This window comes from Muntiacus reevesi, chromosome 4, assembly GCF_963930625.1.
Source record: "Muntiacus reevesi chromosome 4, mMunRee1.1, whole genome shotgun sequence".
NCBI lineage: Eukaryota > Metazoa > Chordata > Mammalia > Artiodactyla > Cervidae > Muntiacus > Muntiacus reevesi.
The window spans coordinates 107,612,700-107,631,947 of record NC_089252.1 but is presented as its reverse complement, the minus strand read 5'-3'; the positions used below and the strand labels follow the sequence as shown (position 1 = coordinate 107,631,947).

Sequence of the window (19,248 nt, the reverse complement as noted above, 5' to 3'; positions counted from 1 at the left end):
CTGCATCTCTTGCATTGGCAGGCAGGTTCTCTACCTCTGCACCACCTGGGAAATCCACATCCTTCATTGGAGGGATGCAGCCACACCCCAGAACCCTGCAGGAATAAAATCCCAATCTCACCAGTCCAGCATCTGGCAGTGTTCTCCACCCACTTGACCCAACCAGCCATGGGGCAGGGAGGAGGCTGTTGATGCTGGCTGTGAGAGCAGGCTCCCTTGGGGCGTAGGGTGCAGGGGGGGGGGGGGACGGAGAGTGGATCTCGGGGCAGGCAGGTCTTGTAGCGCCATATGGATGGTGCATTTTTTCCCTCTCATCTCACACTCCTTATCCCACCACCACCAATGAAATGATAAATTCTTTGTAGGCAGAGATTATTTTATCTTTCTTTAAAAAAATTTTTTTAAATTTATGTTGGAGTATAGTTGATTAAAAATGTTGTGCTAGTTTCAGGTGTACAGCAAAGTGATTTAGTTACATATGAATGTGTATCTGTTCTTTTTCAAATTCTTGGAGCTTACAGTGACCAGTGACATCTGATGTACCTGACAGATATAGAGAAGAATAGAGTGAAGCCATCTATAACTAACAGGTTTATTCTTTGTGATATTCCTGCAAATAGACTATATAGGCCCGAAAATAGTCCCATGATTGTAGAGAGAAAGCTCTACTTTTTTTTCAAGCCTTTTGTTTTTCTAGCAAATATAATTGTATTGTTTTCTATTTATACATTAATTTGAAAAATCATTTGAAAGCCAGTCTTGAATGAAGATAGTTATTAAAATGGGAAGTTTACATAGGTTCTCTGAATATGCACAAAACAACCAGTTTCCAACAGTGGAAGCTTGTTCATAATTTTAATGTTCTTGTCGATTAATGGCAAAGGTTAAGAAGACAGGAGTGCTAAATGCTCTGGAGATTGAAATAATAGCAAGGATCTCGATAAAGAATTTGTTAAGGAGTGGATGATGTGATGATGTTAAATTCTTAAGTGCTAATTCGATTTATTTTAATTTTACTGTAAGATAGGCTCAGAGATTGCACACTTTTGACCTTAGGAAAAGCTGTCTTATTGTTAATATGTAGATGCCTGCAAGGACTTACAGGGGCTTACATATTTGAAAAATGAATTAAAAGAGAGAAATTTTAGAAAATTTTAGAAAATATTTAAGAAAATTCAGTGCCTAATTTCAGTGACACAGACTCTATATCAGTATTTAAAAATCCTAATTGACATGTTTATCTTTGGTTTTCTAGTGATATGCAGCTTTCGAGGATCTGTTCCCCAAGGCTTGGTCTTAGAAATAGGAGAAACAGTCCAGATTCTTGAAAAGTGTGAGGGTAAGTATAGACCTATAAATTATAAGACACAAATAGTGATCATTTTTGGCAGTATTATATATGTTTATTTTGTAGTACTGGTTAATAAGCAATCTTTTCGAAGCCATGATTAATCATATTATGATATACTGCAATAAAATCATTCCTGATCTCTGTTCAGCATAACTGATGAGTAATTTTGGCTCACATCTAATAGCAACAATGAAATAACTATTGTTGGCTGTCAGAACATGTTTTTTTATATACTATGTCAAGTAATTATTTTTAATTTCCTACACTCAAATAGATAATATTTTACTCCTCATTATCTGCATTTGAATAGAATTGAATTACAATCAGTTCATTTGTATGTTTCTGTCTGATTGGCTAGACATGATCAGTCACAATTAAAACTAGGCAGTATATATGCTCAAATGAAGTTTGACTTGGCTGTCTTCTGTGACATTTTTGTGTATTTTTGCTATAATGTTTCTGCATTATTGAAAAATATCACATTCTAAAAGATTATGCACTGTAGCCAACAAAATATATGGGAAAAATACAGTTATGGAGATATCACACAAAATCAGAGCATTGACAAAAACAAAATTGATGTCAAAATCGATATTCCAAAGTTGATAGCAGTTCAGCATGACTAGAAACCACCTCAAATTATTTAACAGAGTGGAAATGTTGCTGAGTGAGCATGAAGATAGTACAGATGGGAGTGGAGCTCTGATATAGTTTACCATTCAGATGGGTATGAAGTAACTGTGTAAGTTACTTCATATGACCCTGGAACTGTGTAAGTTTGGTGGTGTGCTTTTCTGAAAAGGGAGCTGTAGTGCAGGACCCATTTTAATAACTTTCTTAAAATAGTAGTTTAAATCAAAACGCCTTCATGATAAAAAAGTCTCTTAGCAAAATAAGAGTAGAAGGGAATTTTCTTAATCTAATAAAGGATATCTAAAAGCCTGTAGCACACATCATATTCAGTTGTGAAATACTGAAAGCTTTCCCACTGAGAGCTAAAAATGAGACTATTATAAAATAAGACATTGTGGTTTGGAGGCAAAGACAATAATGAAACAGAATAGAGGGTCCAGAAATAAATCATCATGTTTATCTTCCAGTGATATGAAAAATGTGGTATTGCAGTACAGTGGGGATACAATAGGTGACACTGGACTGATTGGACTGAAGAATGATGGCCTAGTCAATAAATGGTATTGGATCAGTATTGAAACCAGTGAACCTTGAACCTGACTTCACAGCATGTACTACAAACTGAATTCCAGATGGATGATCAATATAGATGTGCGATGTAGAGCAATTGTGCACCTTGAAGGAACCATAGGAAAATATCCCTTCTGGCCTAGGGGTGGACAGAGATCCTTTATTGATAAGTTGTGCTTCATGAAAATGAAGATCTGTTGTTCAAAATATATCATTAAGGAGGGCTTCCTTGGTGACTCAGTGCTAAAGAATCTATTTGCCAGGGCAGGGGACATGGGTTCAACCCTAGTCTGGGAATATCCCACACGCTGCAGAGCAACAAATAAGCCTGTCTGCCACAACTATTGGGCCTGTGCTCTAGAGCCTGGGAATCACAACTCCTGAGCCCATGTGCTGCTACTGCTGAAGCCTATGCTCCCTGGAACCTCTCTTCTGCAACAGGAGAAGTCACCGCAGTGAGAAGCCCGTACACTGCAACTGGAGAGTATCCTCCATTTGTTGCGACTAGGGAAAGCCTGGGCAGCGGTAAAGACCCAGCACAGCCAAAAACAAATAAATAAAATTTAAAGAAAAAAGATACCATTAAGGAGAGGTAAAAGGCAAGTCACAAAGTGAAGGAGATACTTGGTAAAGGACTTATATCCATATGGTATTTGTCTTTCTCTTTCTGACTTCGCTTAGTATGGCAAACTTTAGCTCTGTCCATGTAGCAGCAGATGGCATTATTTCCTTCTTCCTTATGGCTGAGTAACATTCCATTGTGTGTGTGTATCGCATCTTCTTTATCCACTTGTCTGTCAACGGGCATTCAGGTTGTTTCCATATCTTGGCTATTGTAAATAGTGCCGCTGTAAACATAGGGGTGCATGCAGCTTTTCAAATTATGGTTTTCTGCAGATACATGCCCAAGAGTGGGATTGCTGAATCATATGGCAACTCTATTTTTAGTGTTTTGAGAAAGCTCCATACTGTTTTCCATAGTGGCTGCACCAGTTTACATTCCTATTAACAGTGTAGGAGGATTCCCTTTTCTTCACACCCTTTCCAGCATATGTCAGACATCTTTTTGGATTTCACTGGTATGAAATTAGAAATTAACTACAAGAAGAAAACTGGGGGAAAAAAAAGCCCACAAACATATGGAGACTAAACAATCAATGGATCATTGAAAAGTCAAAGAGGGATGAAGATAAAACAGTTCTAAGAGGGGAGTTCGTAGTGATACAGGCCCACTTCATGATATAAGAAAAATCTCAAATAATTGAAATGCACATTAAAGAAACTAGAAGAAGAACAAGCAAAACACAAAGTTAGCAGAAAAAGGAAATAAAGGATTAGAGTAGAAATAACTGAAATAGAGACCTAAAAACATAAAAGATCAATGAAATTAAGAGTTGGTCCTTTGATAATATATGATATTGTTGTTTAGCCTCTAGTTCATGTCTGACTTTTTCATGGAGTCATTTACTGTAGCCTCTCAGGCTCCTCTGTTCATGGGGGTTTCCCAGGCAAGAGTACTGAAGCAGGTTGCCATTTCCTTCTCTAGGGGATCTTCTTGACCTAGGGATTGAACCTGCATCTTCCGCATTGGCAGGCAGATTATTTACCACTGAGCCACCAGGGAAGTCTTGAAAATATGTACGAAATTGATAAACTTTTAGCTAGATTCATCAAGAAAAAAGGAGAGAGGGCCCAAATAAATAAAATCAGGGATAAAAAGGGAGAAGTTAAAACTGACACCACAGAAATACAAAAATTATAAGTGATTACTATGAAGAATTATATGCTAATAAAATGAATTGCATAGAAGAAATGGATAAATTCCTGGAAATGTGCAAACTCGCAAGACTGAATCAGAAAGAAATAAAATATATGAACAGAATATAGAATATATTACCAGTAATAAAATTAAATCAGTAATAAAAAAAAATTTCTAACAAACAGAAGTCCAGGATCAGATGGCTTCATAGGTGAATTCTACCAGACATTTAAAGAATAGTTAATACTTTTCCCAGGATCAGATGGCTTCATAGGTGAATTCTACCAGACATTTAAAGAATAGTTAATACTTTTCCTTTTCTTTTTACTTTTTTTTTTTTACTTTTCCTTTTCAAACTGTTTAGAAAGTTAGTGAGGAAGGAACACTTTTAAACTCATGCTATGAGGCCACCATCATCCTGATAACAAAACCAGGTAACAACCTGATAACACACACACACAAAGTTACAGGCTAATATCTTTGATGAATGTAAATGCAAAATCCACAACAAAATATTATCAAACCAAATATCAAACCAAACCAAATATGTTGAAAGGATCATACACCATGATCAAGTGGGATTTATCCTAGGGATGCAAGGATGGTACAATATCTACAAATCAGTTAATTAGATACATCACATTATCAAACTTAAGAATAAAAACCACATCATCTCAAGAGATGCAGAAAATGCATTAGACAAGTTCAGCACCTGTTTATGACAAGAACTGTCCCTGATAGCTCAGTTGGTAAAGAATCTGCCTGCAATGCAAGAGACCCTGGTTTGATTCCTGGGTCAGGAAGATCTGCTGGAGAAGGGATAGGCTATCCACTTCAGTATTCTTGGGCTTCCCTTGTGGTTTAGCTGGTAAAGAATCTGCCTGCAATGCAGGAGACGTGGGGACGATCCCTGGATTGGGAAGATCCCCTGAAGAAGGGAAGGCCACCCACTCCAGTATTCTGGCCTGGAGAATTCCATGGATTGTATAGTCCATGGGGTTACTAAGAGTCAGACACAGCTGAGTGACTGTCACTTGCACTTTTCACTGTCAGCAAAGTAGGCATAGAGGGAACCTACCTCAACATAATAAAGGTCACACATATATTAAAACCCACAGCTAACATTATACTCAATGGAGAAAATCTGAAGGCTTTTGCTCTAAGATCAGGAATAAGACAAGGGACTTCCTTAGTGGTACAGTGGATAAGAATCTGCCTGCCACTGTAGGGGACGTGGGTTCAGTCCCTGGTATGTGAACATTCCACACGTCACAGAACAACTAAGCCCATGTACCACAACTATTGAGTATATACTCTAGAGCCCACATGCTGCAGCTGCTGAGCCTGTGCTTTCCAACAAGAGAAGCTACCCGTGCATCCCAATGAAAAGTAGCTCCCACTTGCTGCAGTGAAAGCAAGCCCGTGCACAGCAACAAGACCCAGTGCAGCCAAAACTAAATTAATTTTAAAAATTATAAAAAATGGAATAAGACAAAGATTCTCGCCACTTTCATTCAACATAATGTTAGAAGTTTTTGTCAACAATTAGGCAAAAAGAAAGCGCTACACACACACATAAATCCAAATTAAAAAGGAAGTAATAAAACTGTCACTATAGGTGACATGATGTATCAATTTATATAGAAAACCCCAAAGACTTCACAAAAAACTGTTATTCAATAAGTGAATTGTTATTCAAAAATTGAATTCAGTAAGTAAATTCAGGAAAGTTGCAGGATACAAGCTTAATGTACAGAGGTCTGTTGCATTTATCTGTTTGAACAATGAAGTATCAGAAATTAAGAAACAGTCTCATTTATAATTGGATCAAAAGAGTAAATACCTAGGAATAAATTTAACCAAGGAAGTGAAAGGCCTGTACTCTGAAGACTGTAAAACATTGATAAAAGAAATGGTAAACAAGACAAACAAATGGAAAGATGTACCATGCACATGGATTGGACAAGTCAGCATCATTAAAAGGGCCATACTGCCCAAGATAGTCTATGGATTCAGTGCAGCCCCTATCAAAGTATCAAAGGCATTTTCACAGAACTAGAACAGATGATCCTAAAATTTGCATGGAATCCAAAAGACCCTTTATAATCAGAGCAATGTTGAGAAAGAACAAATCTGGAGGTATCATGCTCCCAGGCTGAAATTGTACTATGAAGATATAATTATCAAACAGTACGGTGCTGGCACAAAAACAGACACATGGATCAGTGGAACATGATATAGAGCCTAGAAATATATACTTATATGGTCAATTAATCTGTGATAAATGAGGCAAGAGTATGTAGTGGGGAAAAAGACAATCTATTTAATAAATGATGTGTGGAAAACTGGACTACTTTTTCATACCATGTACAAAAATAAATTCAAAATCAGTTATGAAACACTACAAAAATAAAAATACAGAGACTTTAAAATGTAATATGCTCACATGGACAAAGAAAGTTGGCAAGGCTTTGAAGAGTGGAAACTATGACTTAACAGACCCAACATACCTGAATCTCAAGCATGTAGAAGGAATATCTTGGAACTACCCTTATTTACACAGCAGATCCTTAAAAGGTATAGGAACTTATAACCCCAGGCATCTTTGGAAATGAGGATGAAATTATATAAGTCTTCTCCCTTCAATTTATTTGATGACTGCTCCTTGTTCATCTGGTAGAGGTTTTGAGGTTTATTAGAAAATGAAGGATAAATAGCGCATCTGTGTATTGGGACACTTCATGCACTTTATTGTAGGAGATAGGTTATGTATTGAAAACTGGAGGATTAAGTCACAGCACACCAACTGAATCCTGCATATGGAAACTTCTAACCTTCACCTTCCGCTTGGCCTTTGAAATCATGGCAGCCAGACATTTACCTTCCAAACAGAGGATTAGAAGACTTTTATCACTTATCTGAATTTGGCGTGATGAGAGACCTAAATAAAGATGCTGACTCTGTCAGTTACTGACTTATTATTGCCTCCAAGTTCAAAACCTGCCCTTCTAGCCCTTCTTGTGATACTGGAGCTGGAAGCTCTGGAAACCACGTTTCTTCTTTGACAGCTAGTCTGTGTTAGACTCTGCCAATAAAGGGGCATTGTAGGGAGACTGCTAGGCTGGAGGTTGAAGAAAAGAGTTGATTCTTCCTATTTTTATTTAATACCACTGGCAAACTGCTCTGAAAACAGTTGGTTCCTGCGGTATTCCTTATGTCAGGCAGTGGTCTTGGTTCTGGTGAATGGCCTCTAGCATTTGTCACTGTGGCAGTGGTAGCATGTTTTGCAGCAGCCCACTGTTCCTCAGAGATCTGTATCTTAGCCTTTTGGGACCCTTTTTATAAGTTGTTACTGTTTAGTCGCTAAGTCGTGTCCAACTCTTTTGCAATCCCATGGGCTGTAGCCCCCCATGCTCCTCTGTCCGTGGGATTTCCCGGGCAAGAATACTGGGATGGGTGGCCATTTCCTTCTCCAGGGGATCTTCCTGACTCAGGGGTGGGACCTGCGTCTCCTGTATTGGAGGGTGGATTCTTTAGTGCTGAGCCATCTGGGAAGCCCCACTTGGTGATTACCCTGGAGTTTAAAACATGCATTCTTGACTCACTAGGGTCTACCTTAAAGTTTTACTTATACCACTTCCAACAATGCATGAACTTTACAATGATTCAATTGCATTGACTCCTCTTATTACATTTGTACCTCTATTGTCGTACATTTTCTGTCTGTAGTCATTTGTTTGCCCACATTTTTACCATTTCCAGTGCTTTTTCTTTCTTCTTTTCATGATTCCATCTGGGATCACTTTCTTTTTACTGTAAGTACTCCTTTTAGTAATTTTTTTTAGTGCAGATTTGCTGCATATTCATTCAACTTTTGTTTATATGAATCTGTTTTTAAATTTGCCATCATTTTAAAGGGTATATTTTCTCTAGGTGTAGCATTCTAGGTTGATGAATATTTTCTTTTAGCATTTTAAGAATTTACTTCATTAATTTTTGATTTCCCTCATTTCTGTTGAAAAATCACTATATTGTTATTATAGATCTCCTAAAGGTAATGTGACTCTGCCTAGCTCCTTAGCTTCTTAGTGACTACAGAAAGCTGGGCTTCTTAGAAATTTCCCCTGAATTACCACTGTAGGATTGGGCAGTCCCACGAGTGGATATTGTATCGAGGAGCTCTCAGTGTCAACCTCTTTTTCCTTAACTCAGTGGAACCCTGATTTTTGCTGAAATGTCCTCATGGAGAAACTCAGCTGATGTGGATTCTCTTTTCTCAAGGATTATAGTGCCTCATATCTTGTCTCGGATAGTTGCTGTCCATTGCTCTTACACAATTGTTTCCTGCATTTTTTTCAGGTTTATATTTGTCTAATGTGAAATGTTTTGCCAGTGCTAGAACCAGAAGTTAATAAATGTATTTTATATATATTTGAATTCTAAAAGAGTTTTTAAAATGTCTTATTCAATGGCAGTATTATTGAAACTTGTTTATGGTTCTCCATGGAGAACCATAAGCTTAAAGGAGCAATAACTCATTTGGGAATACAATTTCTCAATTTTTAATGTCCATTTATTTATTGTCCATTTGTTTTAATGTGCATTTATTTATTGCCAACTACTATCTTTTATACTTACTGCACATAAAGATTTAAAATAGCATTAAATTATTTTGTATGCAAGTAATACACAAGGTTTTTCTTTAACAGTTTGCAGTGAAATAATAGAAAGAGGATTTTGAATGTTGACCTTTTAAATAATTATGTCCCCCAATTTTGGGGCTGAATTCTCTATAAATTTCTTTTTTTAATGTAAGTGGTTGATAATTTCTTCCATGCCTATTAGTTATATAATTGGAAAGAGGATAAAGAGTTGGATGGGCTGTGCATATTTTTATTGATATACTAAAGAAAAAGTTAGTATTTTTAGAAGATTATAGATCTTTGTTTTGGTCCTTGACTTTACAGTTGGTTCCTTCTCTGAAGTGAATCTCTATGCAGACCTGCCATTCATAATGAGTGACAGTTTTTTAACATTATTTTTAGTCATGATATGGAATGAAATAGAAATTGTGCCTGTTGTCTACCTGTCTCTAATTCAGGGATGAGCAACTGTTAGCCCTGGGATGGGAGTGAGAATGAGCACATTTGCCTTTTTTCCCTTTTGCCAGACAGTGAAGAATATGTTATACCTTTGAAATAAAAAGTTTGAAACTTCGTAATGAAGGGTGCTTTCTGTTGGACTTCATTTGACGCTTCTGATCTGGCTTGATTGGTGTGCGCCCGGAATCTTTGTAAAGGCCTGCCGATTGTTGCCTGTCACATGGCCTGAATTATATAGAGGCTTCATTCTTCTGGGTTAACACTGCTAGCACTGTTCTGTAGCCTCTCTGTCAGCAGCAATTGTAGTGGTACTGTTGGCTCTTTTTGATAGTATAGCCTTACTTACATTGGGAAGGGCATTTCACAATCTAAATAATGATGCATATTTAACAAAGTGGTATTCAGCTGTGTTTTGAGACTATAGATGTGAAAATGCCTGGCACAGGGACAGGTGATCACTGTTTTTTTGTCTCTGTGTTTAAATCATTGTAGCTTCCAGATGAATTAACCTTCAGGATGTGTATTTACACACAGGATGCAGAATATTTTCTCTTAATTTGTGTTTCCTTTCTTACTGATTGCTTTTCTAACCTAACGGTGTTAAATTTTTAAAAGTTTCTTTTTTTTTTTTTAAGTCAGGCTTGAACTGAGTGTTTAATTAATACACCAAATATGTTTATACACCAGTTGTGGAAGGTGTAATCATCCAGAGTTAAGCTGACAAATGTAAACACTTAGATCTGTCTCATTTCATTCACAGGGTAAGTACTCACTGAGCATTTATTTAGTGGCAGTAAGCACAGATACACACCAGTGTCCTGCTTTTCTGTTTCTGTGACAATATAGTGTTCTCAGTTCTGTTTTATTGTACATTAATTGCCTTTAAACGGTATGTAATGTTTTCTCTCAGTTTTATTATCTTTGAGAGTATAGTGAATCCCCTAGCTGTCTTTCTAAAATCTAGTGTTTGCTTCGGCTTTTCAGTCTAATGTGGTCGTGTATATATATATATATATTTTTTTTTTTTAATGTGGTTATATTTTATTTAAAAATCTATTTCCTGTACTTTTTCCATTTCCTTTGTGGAATAATTGCTTAAATAGAATACACTTTGAGTAACTCCTGAATTAAAATCCCTATGATTTCAGTATAAAATAGGACTTAACATTACATCTCAATTAGAAATTTTTTTGTTTATTACCTTAATTTTTAATCATATTTTATAAAACATCATTTTTAGACTAAGTTTTTGATATTTTAAAGATGACTTTTTGGATATACATATTTGAATTGTCTTAACTTTACTGGTACAGAATTAAAAATTTTAGGTAAGATTACCATTGAAAATTTATGTATTTATTTTTTGGCTGCACTGGGTCTTTGTTCCTGCACACGAGCTTTCTCTAGTTGTTGTGAACGGGGGCTCCTCTCTAGTGGTGGGATGTTGGCTTCTCACTGCGGTGGCTTCTCTTGTTGTGGAGCACAAGTTCTCAAGTGCTGGCTCAGTAGCTGTGCACGGGCTTAGTTGCCTTGCAGCACATGGGATCTTTCTGGGCTAGGAATGGAAACTGTCCCCTGCGTTGGCAGGCGGATTCTTAACCGCTGGACCTACTAGACCACTGGACCAGGGAAGCCCTTTATATCATTATTTGTCCTGTTTAAAATACTATAAAGTGTCCTGCTGGTAAGGTTATCACTTTAAAAAAATGAAGATAGTGAGACTTTCAGGTGTAAATTGAGTTATTCAAATTTATAATCTCAGCTGTTGTACTAAACAGAAATAAGGGTATTTCTTCTTTTATTGTTTGTTATGAGTTCAGGGAAGAAAAGTTGATTCTTTTGCTCTTTGTTGTGAGTCTTAAAGGTTAATACATGAAATTAACTCAATTTCAGTACATGGAATAGTAAGCTCTCAGTTAACATTAGTTATTATCAACAATCTCCTCTTTCTTTTTTTATTTATATTCCTCCTTTAAATACAACTCTTGGCCTCCTCTTCTATTCACTGAAATTATTTCCTCTTAAACCCAAGTAGAGAAACTATAGGAAAACTCTGAAAATAATAGATTGAATTTGAAAAAAGTTGCAAAAAATTTTCCTTTCTCTGAAAACTATTTTTATTGTGTAATGAAACTTTGACTGCTGTTACTGTGTATGAATGGTAAGAGAGGATAAATGAAGTGTTGCTGTCAACTTTAGTGGCTGGAAAGCCAAGAAATGAGAGTAGTGTAGTGCAGTGCATGGGAGATTCAGGGAGACAAGGAGATAGAAAGTCAGGGCTGTACTCTCCTTTATCTGCCACCAAAAAGCGATATGATTTTGACATTTTCTCATCCTGTAACAGTTTCATCTGGGAATTTTCAAGGAGTTGAATATGTGTCCTCTGAATTATTTTCTAATTTTTTTTGTCTTTTTCAGTTGAAAGGATGTTGTGTCTTTGATGAAAATTGGAAGCGTTATATTTTATTGTAAGATTGCTTCTTTTGGAGTAAACTATGCTTAATAAAGGCATGAAGTGCCTAAAACTTACTAGGAAGTTTTGCATTAAATAATTATCCTAAAAATACTCATGTCTTTCATAGAAAATGACAACAATATGATTTTAATATCTTTTGTATGTTTTGTTTTAGGTTGGTATAGGGGAGTTTCAACAAAGAAGCCAAATGTAAAGGTAATAAAAAGTTTATTGTTACCTTTTCTAATGTAGAAAGTGGCCTAGTATGTTTGTTTGATATAAAAGCAATCCTTACCTTCCATCTTTTAATCTTTTACAGTAGCCACACTCATTCTTTTCTTTACAGAACTGTATCAGACTCTTCTCTTTCTCAGCAGTATTACAATGACTTTTTAAAAAGGACAAAATGTGTGTGTGGTAATAGTTGCAAAGCTTATTTTGAAAAAGCCAATTTAGGACATTTAGTATTTTTCCTTAAAATAGTTGACAGCAAGTAAATTGGCTTTTGTATAGGCCTACTCCTGTCTAGCCCTGTGATTAGTAAGATGACTTTATTTCTAAAATGAAAAAAACTTTTAAATAATTTTCAATTAGATACATCTCTGATCATAATGTTCTTGTTAAAAATATGAATTTAAATAAGACTGTTAAGTGCCACATGCTAATTTTATGAACTAGGTTTATATGTTTATTCTATTACCAAGTTAACAGTAATTTGATCATACCAAATATATTTTAGTTGGTAGTTATAATACATGTAGCAGCATTCTTTCTCAGTAATGCATTTGCAAAAACTTCTTTTTTGCATTTGCAAAAACTTACTTTTCTCTATAATATTACTATTTTTTCTTATATATTTTCTGTGGCTTAATATTTAACATATTATGCTTTTTCTTAAATAGAAAATACCAAAATGATCACATATTAATTTTTATTAAAAATTTTCAGAGTTGTAATCATCAATTTCTCAGTAGAATCACTTACTAGTTTTTAAAGTAGTGATTATAAGAAGACAATACCTTCAAACTTTTAATTCCTCATAGCCAGGGCTTCTCATTTTTGTCAGAGTTGACATTTTGGGCTAGATAAATCCTTGTTATGTTATACATTATGAGAAGTTTAGCAAAATATATGACTTCCACTCATTAACATCTCCTCTCAAGTTGTATCTCTAGATATTGCTAAAGGCCCTGGGGTGGGAGGCGGTTGGGGTGGAGGTGGTAAAATTGCCACTGGTTAAGAACCACTGAGATAAAGGGGTCATATATCAAGAAGATATAACAGTAATAAATATGTGTACACTGGAAATGATGCCCCCAAATATATTAAGCAAATAGTAATAGATTTGAAGGGAGAAGTAGATACCAATACAATAATAATAGGGGCCTTCAGGACCCCATTTTCTGCACTGAATAGGTCATCCAGACAGAAAATCAAGGAAATGTTGGACTTGACTATAGTTTAAACCAAATATATCTAATAGACATATATAGAATATTTCATACATCAGCAATAAAGTACATGTTCTTCTCAATTGTAAATGGAACATTCTTCAGACTAGGTCATATAACAAGGCTTTAGTAAATTTAAAAAGATTGAAATTACACCATGTATCTTTCCTGACCACAATGGTATGAAACTAGAAATCAACAACAGCAAGAAAACTGGAAAAATCACATGTATGTAGAAATTAAAGAACACATTCTAAACAACCAGTGGACCAAAGAAGAGATTAAAAAAAATCTCGACACTAATGAAAACAGAAACACAATACCCCAAAATCTGTGGGCTACTGCAAAAGCAGTTTAAAGAGGGAAGTTAATAGTGATAAATGCCTACAGTAAGAAAAAAAGAAAGATATTAAATAAACCATCTTACTTTACATCTGAAGAAGCTGGAAAAAAGAAGAAACTATGCCCAAATTTAGTAGAATCAAGAAAGTAACAAGAATCAGGGTGGAAATAAATGAAAAAGAGACCAAAAAACAAGGGAAAAGGTCAATGAAACTATAAGCTGTTTCTTTTTAAAGATAAAATTAACCGAGGGGGGAAAAATACAAGGAGAAATGAAAGCGCAGACATTAAAAATGATACCACAGAAATACAAAGGATTATGAGACTGCTATGACAATTGTATGCTAACAAATTAAACAGTCTATAAGAAATGGATAAATTTCTAGAAACTTAAAACCTATCCAGAATGAATCAGGAAAAATGGAAAATCTGAATAGTCCAATAATCAGTAAGGAAATTGAATCAGTAATTATTAAAAACCTCCCAACAAAGAAATGTTCAGTGCCAGATGACTTCACTGCTGAATACTACTAAACTTTAAAGAAGAATTAACACCAGTCCTTCATAAAAGCTATTCCAAAAATTGAAGAGGAGGGAACACTTCCAGATTTGTTTCGTGAGGCTAGCATTAGTCTGATATCAAAGCCAGAAAAGGACACTGTAGGAAAAGAAAACTACAGATCGTTATCACTGATGAATATAGATGCTAAACTCTCAACAAAATACTAGCAGTATGAAACAGTCCCATTCATGATAGCATCAAACAATCAAGTATTTAGAAATAAATATAACCAAGGAGCTGAAAGATCTGTACACTGAAAACTGTAAAATGCATTATTATAGTCCAGCTGCTGATGGGCTTGTGTGGTGTAGATTGAGTTTATTACTGACAGGGGTGTGGGCCAAAGAGTATTAAAAAAGTAGACCATTTGTGTTTTATTTTGAAGGAAGTTTTATACATCAGGAAAAGGAGTGAAACATTGATTGGAAAATGTAATTGTTTCTAAAACAATACATTTTAAAAAATCTTCTTAAGAATTGAAATCAGATTATGGCAGATACTAAAGTGGAAACCGTTTGCAAAGAATAAAAGAAGAAACATTTATAGACGCTCTCAAATTGATTTATTCTTTGTGAATACAAATGTTACCCAGAGTGTGAGAATTCTTTCTCTAACTCAGAGCTGGGTCAGCTGTAAATTGTTGGTTAGATGATGATGTTGGTTTTGTAGATATATGCCAAACTCTGTACATAAGTCCATTCTATCTTAAGTGTGATTTGATGGAATATTTCTAAAACTTAAAAAAAAAAAAGTTTTTGTGGTTGCTTAACATCAGTTTTCCCCCCTTGTGAATAGACTCTGATTGCGAATGACAATGAAATTCCTGTTGAATATAGTTTGTGCAACTTTGTATTCTTAATTAATATGTAAAGTGGTTGCTATGTGAAGAGATCTACTGTTTTGTTGATAGAGTATTTCCATGCTGAAATCTGACTGTTATTTCAGTCTAAATGAGATGTTAATCACAAATTACTTTTTCTAATAGGAAATGTAATCTCTTTTACAGGGGATCTTTCCTGCAAATTACATTCATTTGAAAAAAGCAATTGTCAGTAATAGGGGGTGAGTACTTGGCTTTGCTAAACTTATTTATAATTTTTATTGGCTGCAGAGGAAGACTTTTTTCCTTTGATTCATAGTATAAAATATGCTATTGGTATGTTTCCCTCAAAAATATACTTTATCATATATAATTCTGAAGATATAATTTTATCTTAAAATATTGACAATTTTAATTTCTTTTCCTGTATACTGGAAAGGTAACCTGAGTTGTTATGAATTTCATAAAAACAATTAAACATGCAGTATATTTTACAAAATGATGTGTTATTTGGAGAATAGTCTTTGATAGGACAGGAGTTAGTGATAAACCTGTCATTTTGTTTCTGTGTATGAAAAGTGAGGGAGACTTTTAAAATCTTCCCTTTTTTGCAAGATGAAATTGAAAAAAACTATGGAAATGGCAACAACCCACTCCAGTATTCTTACGTGGAGAATCCCATGGACAGAGGAGCCTGGTGGGCTACAGTCCGTAGGGTCACACAGAGTTGGACATGATTGAAGTGACTCAGCACACGTGCACACATAAAGGCATACCTTAAGGATAAAACGATAGTGTATATAATGGATATGTAGTTTGGTCACAAAATTATGAAACAAAAGCAATTGTTGAATAAAAGAGAATCAAGATGTAATTATATCAAAATGTTAATATCAGCTGCATTTGCATGTTCAAATTGTGGGTGGTTTAAAAAAATTGTTTATTTTTAATGCCTTATTTTAAAAAGTAATACATGCTATTATAGGATTATGATTTTATTTTTAAAAATTAAACATCAGTTTAAAGATATTATTTAACTATGATAGCTTTGGGGACTAGAAATTATGTTTTTGACCAGAGGTTGAGCTAGCATTGGAGTATCCTTCTGGTAATGAGTTAGGGTTTAGTCAGGAAAAGAGAAACTTGTGAGTCATTTCATAAAATAGAATTTAATATAGGGAATTTTAGACACATATTTGGAAAAGACCCTGATGCTGAGAAAGACTGAAGGCAGAAGGAGAAGAGGGCAACAGAGGATAAGATGGTTGGATGGCATCACCAATCCAGTGGCCATGAACTTGGGGAAACTCCGGGAGATGATGAGGGACAGGCAGACCTGGAGTTCTGCAGTCCATGGCGTCACAGAGAGTTGGACAGGAATTGCTGACTAAACAACAACAACAAGAAGTTTGAATAGTGAAAGAAAAAAAGGAAGAAATACAGGAATAACACAAAATAATCACTGCAGTAAAGCATTCTGTACTCTGATACCTGGGAATACAAAAGATAAAGGTTGGGGATACCAGAACCCAGAAACTGTAAATATTTTAAGATATATATTATATCTTAAGAAAAAGTACATTCTCTAACATAATCACAGAATAATTATGATGCTCAGGAAATGTAACATAGATATAATAGTTCAGTTCAGTCACTCAGTCATGTCCAACTCTTTTGAGATCCCATGCACTGCAGCAGCATGCCAGGCTTCCCTGTCCATCACCAACTCCTGGAGCTTGCTCAAACTCATGTCTGTTGAGTCAGTGATGCCATCCAACCATCTCATCCTCTGTTGTCCCCTTCTCCTCCTGCCCTCAATCTTTCCCAGCATCAGGGTCTTTTCAAATGAGTCACTTCTTCGCTTCAGGTGGCCAAAGTATTGGAGCTTCATCTTCAGCATCAGTCCTTCCAATGAACACCCAGGACTGATTTCCTTTAGGATGGACTGGTTGGATCTCCTTGCAGTCCAAGGGACTCTCAGGAGTCTTCTCCAACACCACAGTTCAGAAGCATCAATTCTTCAGCACTCAGCTTTCTTTATAGTCCTGCTCTCACATTCACACATGACTACTGGAGAAAGCATAGCTTTGACTAGATGGACCTTTGTTGACAAAGTAGTGTCTCTGCTTTTTAATATGCTGTCTAGGTCGGTCATAGCTTTTCTTCTAAGGAGCAAGCGTCTTTTAATGTCATGGCTGCAGTCACCATCTGTGGTGATTTTGGAGCCCCCCAAAATAAAGTCTGTCACTGTTTCCATTGTTTCTCCATCTATTTGCCATGAAGTGATGAGACCGGATGCCATAATCTGTTTTTGAATGTTGAGTTTTAAGCCAGCTTTTTCACTCTCCTCTTTCACTTTCATCAAGAGGCTCTATAGTTCTTCTTCACTTTCTGCCATAAAGGTGGTGTCATCTGCGTATCTGAGGTTATTGATATTCCTCCTTGCAGTCTTGATTCCAGCTTGTGCTTCATCCAGTCCAGCATTTCTCATTATGTACTCTGCATCTAAGTTAAATAAGCAGAGTGACAATATATAGCCTTGACGTACTCCTTTTCCTATTTGGAACGAGTCTGTTGTTCCATGTCCAGTTCTAGCTGTTGCTTCTTGACCTGCATACAGATTACTCAGGAGGCAGGTCAGGTGGTCTGGTATTCCCATCTCTTGAAGAATTTTCCAGTTTGTTATGATCCACACAGTCAAAGGCTTTGGCATAGTCAATAAAGCAGAAGTAGATGTTTTTCTGGAACTCTCTTGCTTTTTTGATGATCCAGCGGATGTTGGCAATTTGATCTCTGGTTCCTCTGCCTTTTCTAAAACCAGCTTGAACATCTGAAAGTTCACAGTTCACGTACTATTTAAGCCTATCTTGGAGAATTTTGAGCATTACTTTTCTATCATACTATAAAATATGTAGTCCAAATTCAATTGTCCCTAATCGTCCCATGAATATTCCTTATATCTGTTTTCATTTGGTTGATTTTTTGGGGGTTGGGTGGGATATAGTTCAGGATCCAGTCAAGAATTAAATATTATATTTCATCTTTGTCAGCAGTTCTCCAGGCTTGGTTTTCTTTTTCCTTTTTATGCCGTTGACTTTGGTGAAGTGCCCAGGCCAGTTGTTTTGCAAAATGTCCTTCAGTTTGTGTTTGTCTGTTTCCTTATGGTTAGATTTGACTTAAGCATCTTAGATAGCAGTACTGCATAGCTGGTGTTGTGGATTAAAATGGTCCAATTTCTCCTGGATGTCTTCTTAGTGCTTGTTTAGATCAGCAAGATGGGGACTTAGGGTTCTGCCTTAGCAAATATCAACCAGGAATTGAGGGTCTTTCAGTCAGAGAACATGCATTGTGTTTCTGTCATGTGCCTCCTTCCTTGTCTCCTGCCATACTTGTGAGGGGTATAACTGTACTTTCCGTGCTCTATAGGGTGTGTCATCTGCTTCTTGAGAAATTTGTGCCATCTTTACTGAAGTACTTGTTGTTTTGTTTGGTTGACAAGGAAGTGAAATTGTTCGAATACTCTTATCTGTGAAAATATTCTTGTGGGAACTTTAAAAATTTTAATATTTTCAGTTATCTTCCTAAGTGTTTCTTGATACCTGGATTTTCTCATTCGTAAAATGATTCAAGTATTATTGCTGCTTTTTATAAGGTTTCACTGAAAAACTTACACATTTGTAGTAAATTAGAGGATTTTAGGGCTGGTAAAGAAAAAAGACATGACCATGAGATGGTAGCAGCATATAATGGGCTTTATTTAGACAGAGCTCTGACAAGTTGCAAAGGAAATTCCATCTCAGCAGACCTTTCAGAGACAGCAGTGCCAGGCCACAACCCAAAGGGGAAAAGTATACTTGAATTCTTTGGGGGAGAGGAGTACCAGAGAGGGAACTCTCTAGATTGTATTACTCTTTTGCAAGATGGTAAGTCTCTGGTTCAGAGAGCACCTCAGGACAACAGCAGCTTGGAATCTTTTATAGCCCTAAGGCTTATCTTATCTATGGCTAGCAAACACTGAGTGCAGTTTGGTTAAGTATGTGATGATCAGTGGAGTTCACGGTAAGGAACCTGCCTAACGGTGTTGGCTAATCCACTTGGTGTATGGTACTGTATCGAAGTCTCAGGGTTACCCACTGCTATTGGCCAGTTCTGATTCCACAGTTATGGTACTGTTACTGAACTGAACCTTGGTCTGCCCATTTG

General features: G+C 36.1%; 1 protein-coding gene across 1 annotated transcript in view; it reads left to right on the top strand.

The window, feature by feature from the left end:
* DOCK3 (dedicator of cytokinesis 3) overlaps nt 1-19,248 on the top strand; it is a 266,665-nt gene that overhangs the window by 20,282 nt on the left and 227,135 nt on the right. The window contains exons 2-4 of the mRNA XM_065933597.1: nt 1,256-1,339; nt 12,046-12,086; nt 15,232-15,287. Of these exons, the coding sequence (XP_065789669.1) occupies nt 1,256-1,339; nt 12,046-12,086; nt 15,232-15,287 (181 nt within the window). The remainder of the gene's footprint in view (nt 1-1,255; nt 1,340-12,045; nt 12,087-15,231; nt 15,288-19,248) is intronic.